General features: G+C 41.7%; 1 protein-coding gene across 1 annotated transcript; it reads right to left on the reverse strand.

Moving 5' to 3' along the window:
* Window positions 1–1,034: 1,034 nt before the first annotated feature.
* On the reverse strand, window positions 1,035–18,577 carry rimkla (ribosomal modification protein rimK-like family member A). The gene is made up of 5 exons (XM_073470667.1): window positions 17,959–18,577; window positions 10,594–10,824; window positions 8,363–8,449; window positions 4,781–4,984; window positions 1,035–3,857 (listed from the first exon to the last, which is right to left on the reverse strand). The coding sequence occupies exons 1-5, from the start codon at window positions 18,119–18,121 to the stop codon at window positions 3,337–3,339; spliced, it is 1,206 nt and encodes a 401-aa protein (XP_073326768.1). The 5' UTR covers window positions 18,122–18,577; the 3' UTR covers window positions 1,035–3,336.

Consider the following 18,577-nt stretch of genomic DNA (forward strand, 5'->3'; position numbering starts at 1 on the left):
ATCAAAACAAAGAATCACTTTTAAAATCATCTCACTACTAGTGTTATTAGTACTGAATTATACTGTACAACAAAGAGTTTGTTTTTTGGCATTCAGATTCATTTTCATGTGTTGAGAGGCAGCAAAACATGGAAACACTTGGATTTCCGTATATTCCCTTTTTTAAATTTTTGAGCCAAATATACATTAGCAGCAGTTTGGATTTAAATAGTAACCTTGTGCTCTGTTGTGTACACAGTGACTAGTCCAGAGGTCCCTACATGTTTGTTCCAGGCCTGCCGAGCACCACACGGACCAATACACTTTCCATCATTTCATGATTTACACACACATCTTTCTTCCTTCCTTGCGTCACTAGCATGTTGTATCCATTTCTTTCAGTAGCTCCCATACCTTTTATCTGTTTTGATCTATAAAGACCAAGCTAAATTAAACCCACCTGAACTGGAACCTTGACTCAAATCAGTTCTCCCAAAGGAAACCAGACAATGAGAAGGCATTTTCAGAGTTGTTAGGGCACAGTTAAATTAACCTTCAATGGCTAGATGTGCGCTGTCTGCATATGTATAAAATACAGATTTAAATAACGGGCTGTAAGAGAGAAATGAACATTTCACTCTTTCTTATGGCTGGCTTTTTGATGTCTTGAAAGGATATGTGATCTTTGATTTACACTGATGTACACAATGTAGAATGACACAGGCTTCAATACAAAGACAAAAAGGGGACAACGACAACTAGAGATAGTTGGGACTGGGATGTGACTTGTTAATGATGAAGCCCACCGGCCCTTGCATGTCAGGAGAGCGGACATCAGCGGATTTCACAGTTTGTTTGTCGGATACTTTCATTATATAGATACCGGACAACATCACAGCAGTGTAAATGTTGTTGTCCTCTCAGTGGAGCCACTGTGATCACTTGACAGCAGACTTTAAACAAAAGCTGCCTTTCCTGTTGTCTGGTGGGTTTAGGTTTGGCACCCTCGAGCAGGCCCCTCGGATTCCAGACAGTAACTTCGGCCCACAAGAAAGGGAAATAAAATCAAGCTTCACAGCGGTTTCACTTTATTAAGACAATATTAGTGCACACAAACCACTTTTTTCTCTTTAAAAATACCATAAATTAGGAAGAAAACAAGGAACAATATAAAACAAGCAAGGAAAAAAAGTGCATGTTAACCATGGTATACACCACATTGTCTTATACTGTAGTTTACAACCTTTTTTTCGTTGTTGTTTGTGTAACTTTTTGTCTGCCGCTAGATATGTGTTGTGTTTTTGACATGTCTTTCGCTCAGATGGATATGTCGTGCCTTGGGGGGGATTGGGAGGTTCAGGGATGAGATCCAGGCTGCTTCCCTGAGTTGTGTTCAACAGAAACATGAACGTCACTATGTGGAACAACTTAGGGTTTACATTTGTGCTTTTTGATCGGAGCTGTAAATGATTCTTAATGAACCTGTATGTTGATATTTCAGAAGGCGTACTGGAGGTAAAGTGACAGGAACAAAAAACCATAAGCAAAAGCTCTTGGCTGCTGAAATCCCTGGATTTTTTTTTTTTTACTTTCTTCTCTAAGGAAATAAAAAGTAACATTCTATTCAAAGAGACTGCAAAAATATAGTTTTAATTATTTATTTGTACATCATGCCAACATATTTTGTGGGTTAGGATACTTGTTTTTTATCCAAAAAAGGTGAAAACAATAAAAAGGTAAAATCTACAAATCATATGACTGAGAAATCACATCTAACCAAATCTAGAAATGTTAGCACCAAATTTCAGTTTCAACCTTTCAGTATTGCAGGTCTGTACAAACATGTTTGTCCACAATAGCTTATGAAATTTTCAACGTTGGCAGTAATTTCAGCTGTTCCAGTTTCAACAGCTGGATGCTAGTATGCACTGAAGCTAATTCACTACTTAAATATTTACAAAAAAGCTAAAAAAAGAAGAAAAGAAATAGAAAATAATACACAAACTACTTTTTAGCTCTTAGACATAGTAGGGAAGGAACACCTGGTGTATCAGGGCCATTTGAAAACCACAAGGATCCTGGCTGATATGTATTGTATGTTTGAATATCTATTTCATCCTATGGCAGTGAGAAGTCACTGTTTTGAGGTATATTTTGTTCACACGCTGTCTCGTGTTTCATCTGAGCAAGAAAAAGAAAATGCATCTGTTTTTTCATAAAGTGCTAGACAATTGATGAATTATAAAAAGCAGAAGAGTGCTGCTGCTGCTGCTGCTGGTAAGGCTAACCAAATAAGCTATCGAGGAATGTAGAATTAAAAATCGAGTAATGGCACTAAATTCATTTTTATACTCCAGGTCGTGACTCTATAACAGAAATGCTATTTGTCTTTTCTACTTCCATGCACATGTTAGGGCAGATTTGCGAGCATGCTTCATTCACAGTGAACAGAGGTTTTCATATATGGACACCGTGTTATCACCTGACAGGTGCTAATGGTATGTAATCATGGTCACTGTCAATGTTGCAGCTACAGCTACATTTTAAAATCAGTTTAATTATAGGAGAGTTAAAAAACATTGTGTATTCAGTCTGTTTAGGTGGATTAACAACATATGACATGTTGTCTTATAGTGAAGAATTGTGAATAGCAGTAAATTTAACATTAAAATTCCTTTATCTCCAGTTGATGCAAATCCTGTTCTGTCTCTGACAGGTGCACTTCATTGCTACATTGGAGCTGACACTACAATGTGTCGAGCATGAGGATGTTTTCCTATCACAAGGAGCTAATCACTTGAAAAAAACAACACTTCATTTCTCCTCCAATCCACCAAACCTGACTACAGTCTCAGCAGGAAACCCCTTCTTTATGACTGCACAACATACTGCAGATTCTCTTTAAATAAAGATATCGTGTTGTAAAGATAAAAATACGGCAGGTGTATGCCTCTCTGAGAATCCCACACCCACCCCAAAAAACACCTTCACCCTCACTATTTTGCAAAAAATGAAACAAGGAGAGGTCAATTTGGCAGTTATCATATGTGTTACATCCCACTCTCTGCACATTGCTGCAGTGTAAGCTAAGTTTGGATCGTGGGGTTTGGGAGTAGAGGTGCAAAGCGAGGAGAGTCAGGGGAGCAGCCTCAGATCTTTGTTTCTTTTTGAGGGGAGTTTTGGTGTTTCTGTTTCTGTATGTGTGTACCGTTTCTCTGCTCTTGTTTCGCATTTAACATCCTATGTTTGAATCATTTTTGGATTGATATGTGTTTTTAAAAAGGAATGTCTGTTGCCATGCGTACAGGTGTGTATGTGCGTGTTATGTATTTGTGAGTGCATGAAGCTGCTTGAATCTCACTCAGTCAATAACTTGATCTCATTGGCGAGGAGGGTGTTGAAATTGTAGGCCGGATCAGGGAGGTCAGGGAGATCGGGCAGGTTGGGGGCTGTGGACTGGCGGGGCGAGGACTGAGAGGGCTCGGCCAGCTCCGGGTCGCTCTCGCTGGAAGTGGAACCCATGCTCATGTTGCAGACGGCCTCGGGAAGTGAGCCACCGCCGGTGGGCACGCTGCACACCTCAGGCTCACTGCTGGTCTCGCTGGTGCTCGACACGACAGACAGCAGGGACATCTTACGGGTGAGGCGGCTGGGCAGCATGGACAGAGCGTAGTCGGCGACAATGCCCGCCACATCGATGCCACAGGCCTGGTCGAAAGCAATGAAGCCTACATTGGCATTGGCCTCGCAGACCACAAACGAGCCATCGTTGAGCTGTAGGAGGTCGATGCCGCACACATCCATGCCGAGGATGTTAGACACCTCTATGGCCAGCTGCTTGCCCTGCTCGCTCAGTGGGCACATCATGCCCACACCACCTAACAATCAGAGAGACATCAAGTTGGTTAATACCCTCAGTCATCTGTGGTTCCATCCAGTTTTTCTTTTTTATTAAGAATCAAGAGTAATCTTTAAAAAATCTATGTGGACGATCAAAAAATTTAAAAAAACAATAATTTGTCTAATTTTGTTATGTAAACTCAGAGAGTCAAATAGCACAGCCGATCTATCTAGAGTCAGCGGAATTGTCAACATGATCTGTTACATAAACACAGAATAATCTGATGACTGATGTCCTAAATATGTCACAGCACATTACAGCCTCACTAGACCAAAACTGCTCATGCTCTGACATTGAAGATCAGTCTCATCAGCTGGACTGCTGATGTCTCTGGGGCAGATTGTGGATGAGCTTGGTGATCTGGCACTGTTTCCCCAAACTGGTTTATGTAGCAGATGGAGTAATGATCAAACATTTAGAAATATGCTATGACCGTTAAATATTCTCCTCACATACAGGAATGATTAGAGCAATCCAGTGAGATAGTGATTTAAATGTGGCACACAGAGCAGTAGTTAATTTGTTTTCTAATGGTCTTATTTAAAAATTAATGCCTGTCTTTTACTCTTACTATGTTTAAAAAGAAGCATCCTGAAACTAATCGTAACAATGACCAGAACAGCTTTGGTTCTCCAAGAACAGTGGGACCGTTTAATCACACAACTCAAAATAAAACATTGCACGACTCAAGGCAACTCAAGACAGATTTAGTATCATCCATATAATCAGTAAATTAACTACACCTAAAACCAGACTAGTGTAAACTTAAGAGGATCTGTTCCAGTGCTGCCATGGTTGGTAACTGTGATGAGTGGAAGGGGAAGTGAGTTCACTAATGTATTATGTGTGTGACAGTGTGAAATTCAGTGTGTCATCTTTGACTCTCGGGGGTCTGCCTACCCAGGGAGCAGTTGCTCTGCATGCGACCATCAGTGGAGCAGCGTAGCATCGAGCCAATGACGCGGCCGCCCACCAGGACCACCCGCACATCTCGGCCGTGCGACTCCTTGACGTACTCCTGGAACAGGTAGGGGGTATCGTGGCGGATCAGGTGGCACAGATCCGTCAGGTGGTGTTTGTCCCGTGCCAGGAACACAGCCTTGCCTGAGCGAGGGAAGGAAGGAAAGGTGAGCTAGTTATCAGGCTGTCTGGATTTCTTCTTTTCTTTTTTTTTATATGAACATGAAAATAAAATTTGCAGGGTCTGGTAATAGCAGTCGAGGTTGGATAACTTCCACGGTTTAGCTGACAAGAAGCTGCTTCTGCTGACCAAGTCTCATGTCAGTTCCCATTTCTCATATAATGGATGGGACACTCCTCTTAGCAGCCACAGAACTGCTTCTCACAGAGGATAGAAGACGCCTGTTTTAATTAGCACCTTTTGGCTCCGTCTCCAGGTTGTCACGCACTCTGACCCCTGTTCCCAGCACCAGGGAAAATCATGTGCTCTGTGAGTGTATGTGCACATTGTGTCTAAGTGACAATCTAAGCAAGATGACAAGGCGATCCCTTGGTAAAGTCATAAGGATGTGAAGATGGACAGTCAAAAGTCAAGCCAAAAACAAGACAAACAAGGAATTATGGTCCTGTGACTCAGTGAGACATGTGACTACTGTGTGATGATGGTACTAAAATATTGTTTGCACCCAAAGACAAATGATATACTGAGAATTAGAATATTTCCCAAGACCTTGCCATGAAGAGCAAATTAAATTAAATATGGCATCTAGTATAGACCTATTAATACCAATGATTCTTAAGCTTTTTGATTTGAACTTTATATTTGTTTACAGGCCTTGATGGCTCATGAAAAGGGAGGCCGGCTGGACTTGAGCCAATGTCAACGGTCAACCGCAGAGGAGAGGAAAGCAACCATTGAGATGCTGAACTCCATAAAAAGGGTGAAGTTAGAGGCTGACCAACGGCTGCTTTCCCTAACAATGCACTGTGATGGCAGCCTAGGCTAGCCAAGGTCCATTGTTATTCCTTCACACAATGGCAGACCCAGTCAAGTGTCGATAACTATGAATGGGAAAGGGCTAATGGGTCAGCAGGCACTGGAAGCACAACATTAAGGAAAAGGCTAAAACTTCCCACACAAGTCCTGTGTGTATTCTGGCAAAATGAGGACACGAGGGTCAATTTGTAAACTGATCTAGCAGCCATACAGCAAGAAGCACTACAAGCTTCTGTTCTGCAGCACCACAGGCCTAATCATTTAACACTCTGTCAACGAATTTCATATAAGGGTGGACTGAGCTGCCGTTAGGGGCCTACAGTGTACAGATCCTTCAGGTGTGGTGTAGTGAGCAGAGCTGGGACCTCATCACGGAAACTTCATATGTCTGAAACCCTACCCTGTCTGGGTTTAGGATGATGTTTAGGATTTTTGGTATTACAGAAGCATGTTTCCTGACTACATTTAGGAAAAAATCCTATCTTATATTGGGATAGGAATTTGTCAGAACTGTCCTAACTGAGGAATTTCCTAAGTTAGGAATTCTAAGTGGGAATGTCATAGACCCTGTCCTAAATTGAAAGTAACTGCCACAAACTGTTGTACGGTCTGTATGGAAACAACAATGAAGATAGAGAGCAACATGAGCACCGAGGCAAGCCGGCTCTTAGCTCATCAAATAAAAAGTAAGTCTGCGTCGCGTATGATTTCTCAAATTGTAGATTCCTCTCAAAATTTAACATCAGACCCTGCTATCATTAATGATACATTTTCAGCTTATATATTCAGCTTATAATATCCTGAATTTCCACTGTTACCACCCAAATCCAGTATGGATACTCTTCTCGAGACTCTTCCTAGGCTTAAAGGGCTTATCTCATGTTTATATAATCAAATACTATCTTTTAAAGACCACCCTCTTAACAATATTAAATGCGTCTGGGAGAAAGAGTTAGGTATGGAGTTTGATGGGGACTGGTGGGAGAGGGCTACTGCATGTGTCAACTCCTCTTCCTCCTGGGCCCGACTGAGTCTAATCCAATTCAAGGTTCTGCAACGACTCCATCTCTCTAAATCTAAACTGTCAAAAATGTATTCTGAAGTGGATAATAAATGTGCCCGCTGTGCACAATCCGCAGCTGATCTAACACACATGTTTTGGTCATGCTCTAAATTGATAAGCTTCTGGTCCTTTTATTTTGAAACAATCTCTGAAATCACTGGGGTGGAGGTCCTGCCGGGTGCAGGGATAGTATTTTTGGAACGCCTGATTCAGCTAAAAATTTGACATCTTGGCAGCTAAACATTATTGATTTCAGTTCCCTTCTTGGAATACTAATACTAAAAATAATACTTCTTTGGAAGTACTCTGCACCCCCTTCGTCATTTTCCCTTATAGAGGATATGATGATGTTCCTTAATTTAGAAAAAATTATATTTGCTCTTCGTGGATCAGCCTAAAAATTCTATTCCACCTGGCAGCCCCTCTTATCTTATTTTGACCGACTTACAGTGCTTCCCCATGATTAAGACCACTTATACCCTATACTTTATGAATTATTCTGATGCTGTGCATCTGTGTGATCTGCTGGGCTTGCGGCATATGGAAGATTTTTTTCCTTTTTTTTTTTCTTCTCTCTCCAGTCATGAAAATGTGTGACATATTACTGAATGTTTTATGTGAGGCTCCTTAACTTATGTTATGTGTATGTATATATGTACGTATGTATGTATGTAGGTAGGTATATATATGGGTATATATGTACATAGCAGTACTATTGTGTATTTTATTTTATTTTATTTCTTCTTTTTTTTTGGCAATGGGTGACGGTGGGGTGGGTGAACTATCAAAAAATAATGGAGGAACAACTATTTCTTTTCCTGTAATTTTTTTTATTCTGTACATATGTTGGTCTTCCCAATAAATATAAGTTAAAAAAAAAACAAAAAAAAAACAAAACATGAACACCGAAATATTATGATTGAAATGCTACTCAAACCGTGGAGAAGCTAACACTGTTGTTAGTCTGTTGGAGAAGCTAATACTGTTGTTAGTCTGTTGGAGAAGCTAACACTGTTGTTAGTCTGTTGGAGAAGCTAACACTGTCGTTAGCCTGTTGGAGAAGCTAACACTGTCGTTAGCCTGTTGGAGAAGCTAACACTGTCGTTAGTCTGTTGGAGAAGCTAACACTGTCGTTAGCCTGTACGTTGTAATTTCCTGACACAATTAATACCTCCAAGTCATCGAAGCTAAAATATAATGCCTGTTTATTCATGTCCAGTATAGGAAGCTAGCTAGCCAGAGACAAGTAAAGTGAGACAGCTGTTGTCATGGGTACAGGCAGTCTCCTGTACATTTCTAAACACAGATTGACGCTGATTGAAATATCAAGTTTACAGTTTTAGATAGGATCTCTTAAGTTGTAAGATCAGCTATGAGTTTAGGAACTGATACTAGTAGGAAGTAAGGACTTTTTCTTTTTTTGACACCTAGGAAAGGAAAAGCAGTTGACTGAGGGTCTTACCTCTGTGGCCACGCGCGTTCTTCACCACCACGGGGTAGCCCAGTGGCTCTGCCTCATCGATCATCTTACGGAAGTTGTCATGCCCTCCTGGGAAACGCCCGTGAACACAAACACAAAGCAGACAGAGAGAAACACAGAGAGAGAGGTGTAAAATATATTAAAAAATTGTCCTTGTTTTGATTGCAATGTTCACACATGACAGCCAACTGAGCAGGGTGGGGGGAGGGGATGAAGCCCGTTGCTATGGCAACAGAAGTGACTCAAAACAGCGAGGCAGCGGGAGTGTTGTCCTGAGCTTTTACTTATTTTGCTGCTTGATTCATGAGATTGGAACTGAGCAGTCAGTGAAGGAGGCATTAATGTGAAGCAGCTGACCATATCTGACATTGATTCAGGAGCTGGCAGCTTGTAGCGACAGCTGAGCTTCAGCTCTCTCTGCTTTGGCTTGAGAAGTGACTGAAAAATGTGTCAAAAAGATTGAGAAAATGGGAGGTGTTAATAACTTCTTTCCCCTCGCTCTCTCCATTTCCACTTCTCCGTCTCCCTCTCCATCTTTGTGTTTCTGTCTGGTCTTATCTGGCATTGAGTCAAGGGAACAGATGTGAGCTCAATGTCACACAGTTTTTCCAGATGCACGATTCACATGTGATTTCAGTGAGAGGGAGAAAGAACAGAGGTAGCAGAGGAGGGGAGAGAGAGAGCGGACTGCAAATGTGGGTCCAACCATGTCATAAGCTGCTGAGGTTGAGAACAGGAGGGAGGCATCTTTTATTTTGAAAAATCATGAGGAGGGCATGGGGTGGGGCGTTGGGAGGAGGGTGGGGGTGGTGGTTGGGGGTTGTGTTACATAAGCTCTCCAGCCGCTCTGCATGCATTGCCTGGCCTACTGTGCAGAGAGACGAATGGAATGTAGGCCAAACACCCCCTCCTCTCTCTTCTTTCTTTCTTTCTTTCCCTCTGTCTGTATCCTTCTCTTTCTGCTCTCACAAACACCACAGCACTGTGGATTTTTGGAAAACAGGAAGAAATGTGCAGCGTTGTTTGTCAGCCCTTTGTTTTGTCTTTGACTACAATCAACCACAACAAATAAAAACAGCAGCCTGGCATGTTTTGTGAGGGCCGTATCCACATGTGTCGTGCCTTCATCAACAGTTAAAAAACCACTGGTGTTTGAGAAATTGTGAAAATGATAAATATATGTGGTTAAGTGGACAGCTATGAGGATTTGACCTGGTATGTAAATGGGATTTTTTTCTGTGCTGTTTGAGTAACCGCAGTGGACTAGCAATCTGCTGACTGATGATTTATTATTCTGTGATACAGACACATGTGGAGTAAAGCCTCTGATGCAACTAATGTGACTGAAATGTCACCTGACACAGCAGTGCTGGTGTTTATCCTAATATCCACTTACCATATAATGTGTTTATACATACTTAAAGATAATATTCACATCTAGTTTTTGTTGTGCTCATGTTCACTTAATTTGACTAAAACATTAAAGGTCATATCAATGACCTATGCGGCAAGAGCCGTCTGTAAAAGTTTTATCAAACGAAAAACATGATGGAAGCAATTCATTAAGAAACTGATGAAGAATCTAGGTTGACTGGTTCTGTGGGACTTCCTAAGAGGAAATTGTCCAGCGGGTGCTGTGATGGACAAGTCTATTAGAGCTAGGGTGTTTATTAATTTGTGCATTTGTGTGTAACACTTCTATTATGTACTCTGCTCTGGGAATTACAGTATGCTCAGAGCCCTGCATGAGAAACAGTGCAGTGGCATCTTTCAACACAAGGCCGGTACTTGTCCACAGACTTGGAAGCAGATACATTAATAAAGCTATCTGCGTCACTCATCAACTGACTTGCTGGTTATAGTCATGGAGAAACACACGGCTTCAGACGTCTTAGTTACAGCAAGACGGTGCTAAAATGGCTAAGACTAATGCTTATTTTCATTGTTGATTCATCTGTTGATTATTTTCTAAATGAAATGATTAGTTGTTTGGTCTATGATGTTAGAAAATGATGAAAGATATTTGGTTTTCTGCCATAGAGAAGTATGGACTCCAGTAAATATTCACATTTAAGAAGCTGGAACTTTTTTCTTAATAAAATTACCCAAAGCAATTAATGCAATTCACTTAATAGTTGACAATCAATTCATTTTACCAGCTCTTAGTGCTACCACAACTCACTGAAAAAGATGAACGTCACGTATTGATTTACCGTAGGAGAAGGTGTCAGGAAGAGGCACCCCGTGACCGGCCAGCTCCTGAAAGGTCCAGAACTTGTTGACACAGTTGAGTATGGCCTGGGGCCGGTTGATCAGCCGACAGCCCATCTTCTCAAGATGGCGCAGCACAGTGATGTCACTGTCTGACTGCACCCAGGGCGTGGGCACCCGTACCACCACCACCTGTGGATAAGATGTCACCAATTCCTGCTCCACTCGCAGACCTGGAGGGTGATGTGATGAGGGGGCGTGATTGGAGAACAGAGAGAAGAAACAAGATGGTCATCATTAAACAAAAATCCTTTGTCAGTCTGTGAAACGAAAAAACGTTCTTTTTGTCATTCTTTATTGCTACCATTACACCCTAAAAATCCTATTTCCAGTAGCTGGAAAAATTGTGTTTGGTGAGATTTCCTCTACTGGTGGAAAAGATGACTCGTCTTATGGAGGCTGTTTGTGGACACTGCACTGGCTCTGACCGAGAGTTGGCTGGGTGACAAGACCATGCAGAGGCAGCCAGCTCCAAGGCTGGTGCTGTTAAGCCATGAATTTGGAACCTGCCTTATTTACATGCTGCCCATATCAATATACAGTACTCCCCTGCAGTGCTGCCAGCTCGTGTGTCTTTTGGACCAATACTGTCTTCTCCTTTGGCTGAGGAAGGGATATTCTTGCTGATACACTACTTTGTCTCAATGTAGGGCAGTGGGGTAGGGAGTGAGGTCTGAAACCCCAAGGGTGCATAATTGAATTTAATCACACACGAACACACATGAGGGAGAAAAGCATGATTAAAAACACTGTATTGTATCCAATGAAATATTTGTTTGGTTCAAGTCGTTGTCCCTTAAATTAAATCGTAAAAAATATCTCATTTAAAAAAATTATGTTTTGTTTTATAGAAATTCAAACTGACATCGCTTTTCAATGTCTCAGCCTGACACCACTTTTATTATGTAAATGTGAGTGAAGGAAATACAACAGGCTAACTGAACACATCTGAATAGGTCACTGATCAGCCATTTCAATTCAGCACAGCATGAACAAGCCATGGAAAACAGGGGAGACTTGACAAAGAGAAGCTTGTAGAGTATAAAGCCGGCGTGACTTAGTATACTGTAACTTTTCTACTCTCAGTCCAATAACAGCTATCTGGAATAAGAGTTTGCTATTGGCTTGAGAGTTGCTAAACACAGATGGCAAATTCACCAAAAGATTTGGCAGCATTCTACCGGTGACTACTTTGTCACCCTGGATGAGAAAAGGAAACAGAGACAGACTGTGAGATTTTTGAGCAGGCGATGCGACCCAACAGCTCATCAGAAAGAACAGATTGGGTGAAAAACTAAAAAAAAACCTCAGTGTACGTGTGCACATATATGAGCACATATAAGACCTGTAGAGACCCATTTGTCACTGGCACAGCACTTCACCTCTACAGTGACCTGATTTTCAGCCATCTTAGAATCTGCAGGCTCACAATAGTGACAGCGCCACTGGCTGACATCATGAGGGGTCACGAGAAGCTAGATGGTTGCTGCATACATAATAACATCAGACAGCTAGCTTTTGGTGTGCCGGCGGATGCACAGTACAACAAGCGCACACTATGGGTGGGACCAACATTTGTCATTCTGTGGACAGACAGGTAGATAGGGGTACATAAGAGAGAGCAGCTGACAGACAAGGTCGGGATGTCTTGTAGCCTTAACACAGAGGAATGGAGGGAGGGGAGAGAGAAATGGAGGCACGTGAAAAAAAGGGGTTTGAAGCCATGAAAAGGCTGCCACCCCTCCTATTTTCTCCTCCTCCTGCTCACAATCTCACTGTAGAAGCAGGAGGATTCACTGTCTCTCCAGCCCTATTGAACACTCTCACACACTGCTCTGATTGTGCAGCTAGAAAGCAGTGAGAGTGGTGTTACAGTGGGAAGTGTCAGGGGATGTGGTCTCATGCTTTTTGACAGACAGTATTCACTGGTGCTCGTCTCCATCTCCAGGGGAACCAAACAGAGACCAATGAGGCAGCCAGATGAATCAGTGGTATTCATTTGTGCAAGTGTGCACAGCGCTGCCCGTCATGTGACCGTTGCAAAAACATTTAGAAAACCTCCTGATTATTTTGGTGTATAACAAAGGCAACATTGGTTTTGTATTGTGATCGTGTCTACATTTAGTGTGGGTGGGACCTGTTTATGGTTACAACTCACCTCTACGACAGTGTGTAATATTTTTATGGTTCAATGGACTGTACATGCGCGTCCCATTTTCAATCTGCCTGACAAAGCTAACAAGCATAACAGGCATTCTGTGCATACCGCTGCAACGTCACAAAGCAGGCGATGCCGACAAACGCTGTGCCAATGTTTGGCTACTGGGTCCTGCCAGTCCGGAATGCAGTCTAAGTCTGGGTCAGGGGGTATCCTGTCTAAATTAGCCTGATGGGGCAGCCGGATTGCCCACTGTTTCTTCTGGTTCGTTATGGTCTTCAGTGGTCTATTTACATATCTGTCATCAGTGACACACAAAACATGTACTGTAGGCCTACTGAGAGGCCAAGCAAAAAAATAAATCTTTTGTTCATCGAGCACAGAGGCCATGAAAACCTGCATATCATCGGTGAGTTAGCCTGTTTGTCGTACAGCTGATAGCTACTCTGACATTTACAGTACTTTCACTAACAGGAATCTGAAATACAGTCCCCAGTAATACAGAAAGACTTCCCATGCCTAAACCAGACAAAAAAAGTATTCTGTGGCTTTGAACTATTCAATCTTGGAATTCTTCAGTGGCGGTTTAATGTGTTTGTTGAGCTGTTTGCATGGTCATAAGATGATGCTTTAATATGGTGACACCCAATTATGTAATGTAAACTGATATAGCTCTGGAAACTATAAATGTGTTTATGAAGATTTTTAAAATATCGTTTTTCTTCACCATCACAGTTCACATGTGAACATCAGTTTGTTTATTTAAAGGTGCAATGTGTAAGAATTGGCCATCTGGCAAATTCATACTCCAAAAAAATAGGGGGCGGCATATGACCAAATCAAACAATATGTGCTGCAAACTGTACCTGCCTTTAGCAGGTTAGCTCAGTTAGCTGTGCAACTAGCCATTTAGACTGGGAGCTCGAGGACCAGGGGAGTGTTGGTGTTCACACCGCTAGTACAGGGGCTTTGGACCAGGACCAGCCGGGGCTAGCTGGTCAGCATGCTAACTTCAGTAGATATCTCTGAAACACAGTATATAGGCATCATAATGTTAAATTTGCTATTTATTCACATTGTCGGGTAGATAATAACTTTAACTAGTTATTTGCATGCACAGCACTATCACAAATGACTCCAACATACATTTTAATATATATTCATATATATATATATATACACTGGATGCAAATACTTTTATGCATACAATAAATTATGTTACTATGAATACATATTGGTGATGTAGCTTGTTATTATCCGTTTTGTTGTAGGGACTGGAGGAGAAAGTACTTGGGTATAGTGGCTGAATGAGTGAGTCTACACCCTCTCTTGCCAAACTGTCTAACCTGTTAGAGAGTGGCTTCTCTTGAAAGGTGTACATCAATCTTGTCTGACAGAAAAACCACAAGCACACAAAAGAGAAAAACAGCTTGGGGTTACTTACAGCCTATCCCAGCCACATTTTTTACCAATGATGCAACAACATTCGGCATCAGAAAATATAAAAGTTTATAGTCCAGCAATCATGGAGCAGACACTGTTAACTATGCAAACTACAAACGCAAGTGTTTATTTGCAGTATGACCATATATATGTAAAGAAGGGCCAGACATTCACAGCAACATAGCAACATATTTGATATGGAAAGATGTGTCAGCCACTTGTAAGGATCTTCTTATATAAGAATAGTGTTTTCAGTTACAACAGTAACAGTAAGAATGCAATTTCAGGGTGTGTTGGTCAGTGTTGCTCCAAATTGAAGTATTAGCTCTCTGTCTGTTGGCACAACTTAAAATACACTAAAAATACTTACAATTCAGTGTGTGACAATAGGCTGGGGTGCCTTGTGTTGAATATGTACATCAGAGCAAAAAATATGTACATTACTATGTGGGTAAAATAAGATGTAATATTGTTACGTGTGGTTAATCTAGTTATACACACACAAAAACACACAAGCAGCAAGTACTGAGCCTCTTTCTCACCACCAATAAAATGCAAATATACCTGTTCAGGCTGCTTGTGATAATTTAGATACTGTACAAGCTGTTGGGACTGTGGCATGCAAACAGGTCACCACCCAAAAACACTGTGTACACTTTTTATATCCTAAAACTTAACATATACTGTATTTTTCTAAGCAATTATAAAATCCAACTTTTTTTATTGATTTTGCAACAAAAATCCTGAAGTACGGGGTAAGTAACAGCAACAGTGGGATAAGTTAGTGCTGCAATGTGGATTTTAATCAAATTAAAAGCAATGCCACACAGTTGATCATCATATAATCTCATTTCTCAAAAAATGCGGAGTCTGTACTTCATAATTAACCGAAAATGGATCGGCATTAAATCTACAGTATCTCAACCCTGTGTGTTCATGCTGATGAACACTCACATGTCTGGGGGCAAATTAATGTTCCATCATCCTGTTCACTGACATAGGAGTGTTGCATTTATCATGTTTGGGGTAAAAGTGTGCCCACTGGCAGGCACAAGGATCACATGATCAAACATCAATTCATATCCGGTCTCTGTTTAAATGTCTCGCAGCAGACATCATGGGGTGTGAAATGCCTCTAGCTGAATGCTGGGTTTAGCTGTCTTATGTGAGAGGCCATCATGGTCATTAATGCATGTGTGCGTGCACATGTGTGTGTACTCATCTCTTTTCCTGGGGCCACATTGAACCCATTAACTTTAGTGTGAAATGTGGACCTCAACCTCACTTGAGATCACACATGTGAGCCAAGAGTATGAGGAGCCTTTGAAATAGCAAGCTGTAAAGGTGTTATCAGTTTTAGGATTACCTTAACAAATACTACATGGTCAATAATGTATTTTGGTTTAGGTTGTTAATGTAGCATCTACCACTAGTGGAAAGCTTATCTTTGAATTAGTCCTGATAACAGAGTTGCCTTTTTATGTGTTTCCCAATACCATGTATTCATTATGACACCAAGCTTGTTAATTAATAATAAATTATCTTTAAAGGGTAAAAGACAAATGGCAATAGTGGTGAGTGACCACAAAGGCGTTATTGATCACATGATGGTGAACGCATGTCTCCAATGCAGAAACAATGACAACTGTGAGTGTCACTCACTGATCATGACTCAGTCGCTGCACATGAAGTTGCATCTCCTTGAGGTATATCAAATTCCAGAACTGTCTTAACTTGTTGTGTTGCCTCCGTTAGAGTGCACTAATGCAAATCAACATGAAGATTCAAACAGCCTGCATATTACACCAGATAAGCAACTTTATTTTCATTGAAGACGATGCAGTCAAGCTGCCAATTCTACAGGTTCTGTAGCCTGTGGTGTTTTTCGTATGTACATAAATGCTGCATGCAGTGCCAGGTGCATAGGACCGGTATGCACCTCACGACCCCCAGACAGAGTATGAACTCTATGGCTTCCGCTGTAGCAAGCCTACAGCGTGTCCAATCTGCTCACTGGCTGTTAATCTGTGATGTCAAGCCAAGGCTCAGAAGACATTTACTGTATGCAGACTTGGGGCCAGCATGGATTACAGGTAATGCTAACTGCTCCTGCTCCAGTTGTGTGTATATTGCTAAGCTACAGGTCTAGACAGCTGTCCAACTTCCTGTCCTGGTTAGACAATACGCACTCATTTTCAGGGTGTCTTCTAGATGTATTCAGTATTTTATGATATCTACAGATTGGCCTATTGTTTGGTTGAAATTATCTAGCCAAAACTGCATTTTAATGTACTTTTCATGTGGTAGGTATTCTGCTTAAATGAGACAAATAGCCAATTCTAGGATTTGTGTATGTTCACAAATATTCCTTTTGTTGTACTAATGTATGTGGAATACAAGTAATTTGAATACTCCTTTGTTGGCATTTGAACCCCCATGTTGAGTATAAAGGTTTGCCATGACTGAGCTGTACAGTAGACCTGATGTAACAGTATGTAGTCTGTGAGGGACCAATCTCACCCCTATTCATCCCACATCCTCTCCAAACTATTGAGCCTGTGCCAACGCCAGCCTACACCGCTTATGTGTTAATTGAGACCTACACGCCTCTCATCTGGTGACACGGCCCCACATCACACCGCCTTGACGAATTCCATGTGTGTCTGTTTGCTGAGTTCCTCCTGTTACAATCACTTTATCAAGGCCTCCTGAGTCAATACTGTAAAATGTTGTTATTTCAGAACAAGCAGAGTACAAACAATGTGTTCTGGACAAAGCAGTACCAAAATAACACCAACAAATTGCCTGAAGATAGTCATCATGATATGTTGTTGATAGCATAGATACAGAAAACAGAAAACCTGACATAGGAGACTTGGGGATTAAGCTGAAACATGGTTAATTGTTTTTTTGGTTTTGATAATCAGTGGACTTTTTTGTAATTAATCATGTAATAACAATAAACAGAACTTGTTTATGGTTACAAAGATGCGATATTTAATTATGATTTTCCTTCATTTAACCTGAATATTTAATTTTTGGGGTTGCTGGTATCAATTTTAAGATATCACTCTAGTTGCTGGTTGCATCTAATGAACATGAAATCCTTTGAGATTTTCTAGAGAAAATATTTAGGTGATCAAACTCGACCTGTGCACTTGCGACCCTTTCTGTATGTTTACATGTTTACATGTCTTTTTCTCCGGCCTGTTTCTAAAGGCAATCTGCCTTTCCTGCCTGAAAAACTCGGGCTAACATATGAGAGAATATCATAAAACCTACAACTAGAACCTTCGAGCGACGCAATGTGCATCAGTTCAGTTTGCCCACAAATGCCTGTGATTTGATGTGGACGCTGCAACATTAGAAACGATTTCCCCGTTGCTCTGGTGATTAATTAAACCTTTCAATAAACGACATTGCAGCGTATTCAGGGAAATGAAACCAAGCATCATCGCTCCCCTCGGTCTGGAGGCAGTCTAGCTGGAAAGTGGGTTAGGCGGTCACTGCTGTGGTACACTTCGCTTTCTTGCTAGCAGGCAGACCGGGCTAGCCCTCGACTTGCTTTACGGCAGTGCAGCCCCCCTAAACAATGACCACCTGCTATTCACTATTCATCTAAAATAATCCAAGTTACACTGCACCATTCACTTAACACACTTTACGACCACATATCGGCTGCTTTGAGTAATTGTTTGATACTTGCCTAATTGTCCCTCGCTGATGGTAAGCACGATTTGATCCATGAGAAGCGAGCGGAATTCCACATCCTCGTCGGCGCAGCGCTCCTTCAGTGCCCGGAGGATCTGAAGTTGAGGATATTCCTGGCTGATACGCCGGTCGGTCACGAACCAAACCCGTGAACACATGTTTGGACGAGTGGATTCAAAAAGTTAGGGGGAAAAAATCCGTCTGAAAAACTGTGGGAGGCGGCAGGTGTGCGGTGGCAGCGAGTGGTCCGGGGGTCGGGCGGCAGTGTATTAGCACAGAGATGCTCACACAATGGAGACCTCGGCGGCTAACAGTACGAGCAGGCTGTGATGTGGCTAAAAACAGGACCACGGGTCAACCGTTGTCTGGACCTTAACGTAACAGCAAGGATGAATAATCTTCGTTATCACCTTTGTTTCCCTTCATTTGCAGCCATTTAGTCCTCCGGAGGCGCAGTTAGCAGTAACCAGACCGCGCGATTTCGACACAAGGGAGCTGAAAATAACGGTATATTTACCCGCAGAAACTTGTCTCTTTCAGCCGAGAGGCAGCTCGTGGCACTATTTGCCCGCCGGGGCGAACAAAGCTCAAGCTGTGCGCTTTATATCTCCCAC

This window comes from Pagrus major, chromosome 7, assembly GCF_040436345.1.
Source record: "Pagrus major chromosome 7, Pma_NU_1.0".
NCBI lineage: Eukaryota > Metazoa > Chordata > Actinopteri > Spariformes > Sparidae > Pagrus > Pagrus major.

Coding starts and splice junctions, on each gene's coding strand:
- rimkla (XM_073470667.1), bottom strand. CDS start 18,121: ATGTGTTCACGGGTTTGGTTCGTGACCGACCGGCGTATCAGCCAGGAA. Junction 8,450..10,593: donor TCCTGACACCTTCTCCTACG/GTAAATCAATAC, acceptor GGCGTTTCCCAG/GAGGGCATGACAACTTCCGT. Junction 3,858..4,780: donor GCAGAGCAACTGCTCCCTGG/GTAGGCAGACCC, acceptor TCTGATTGTTAG/GTGGTGTGGGCATGATGTGC.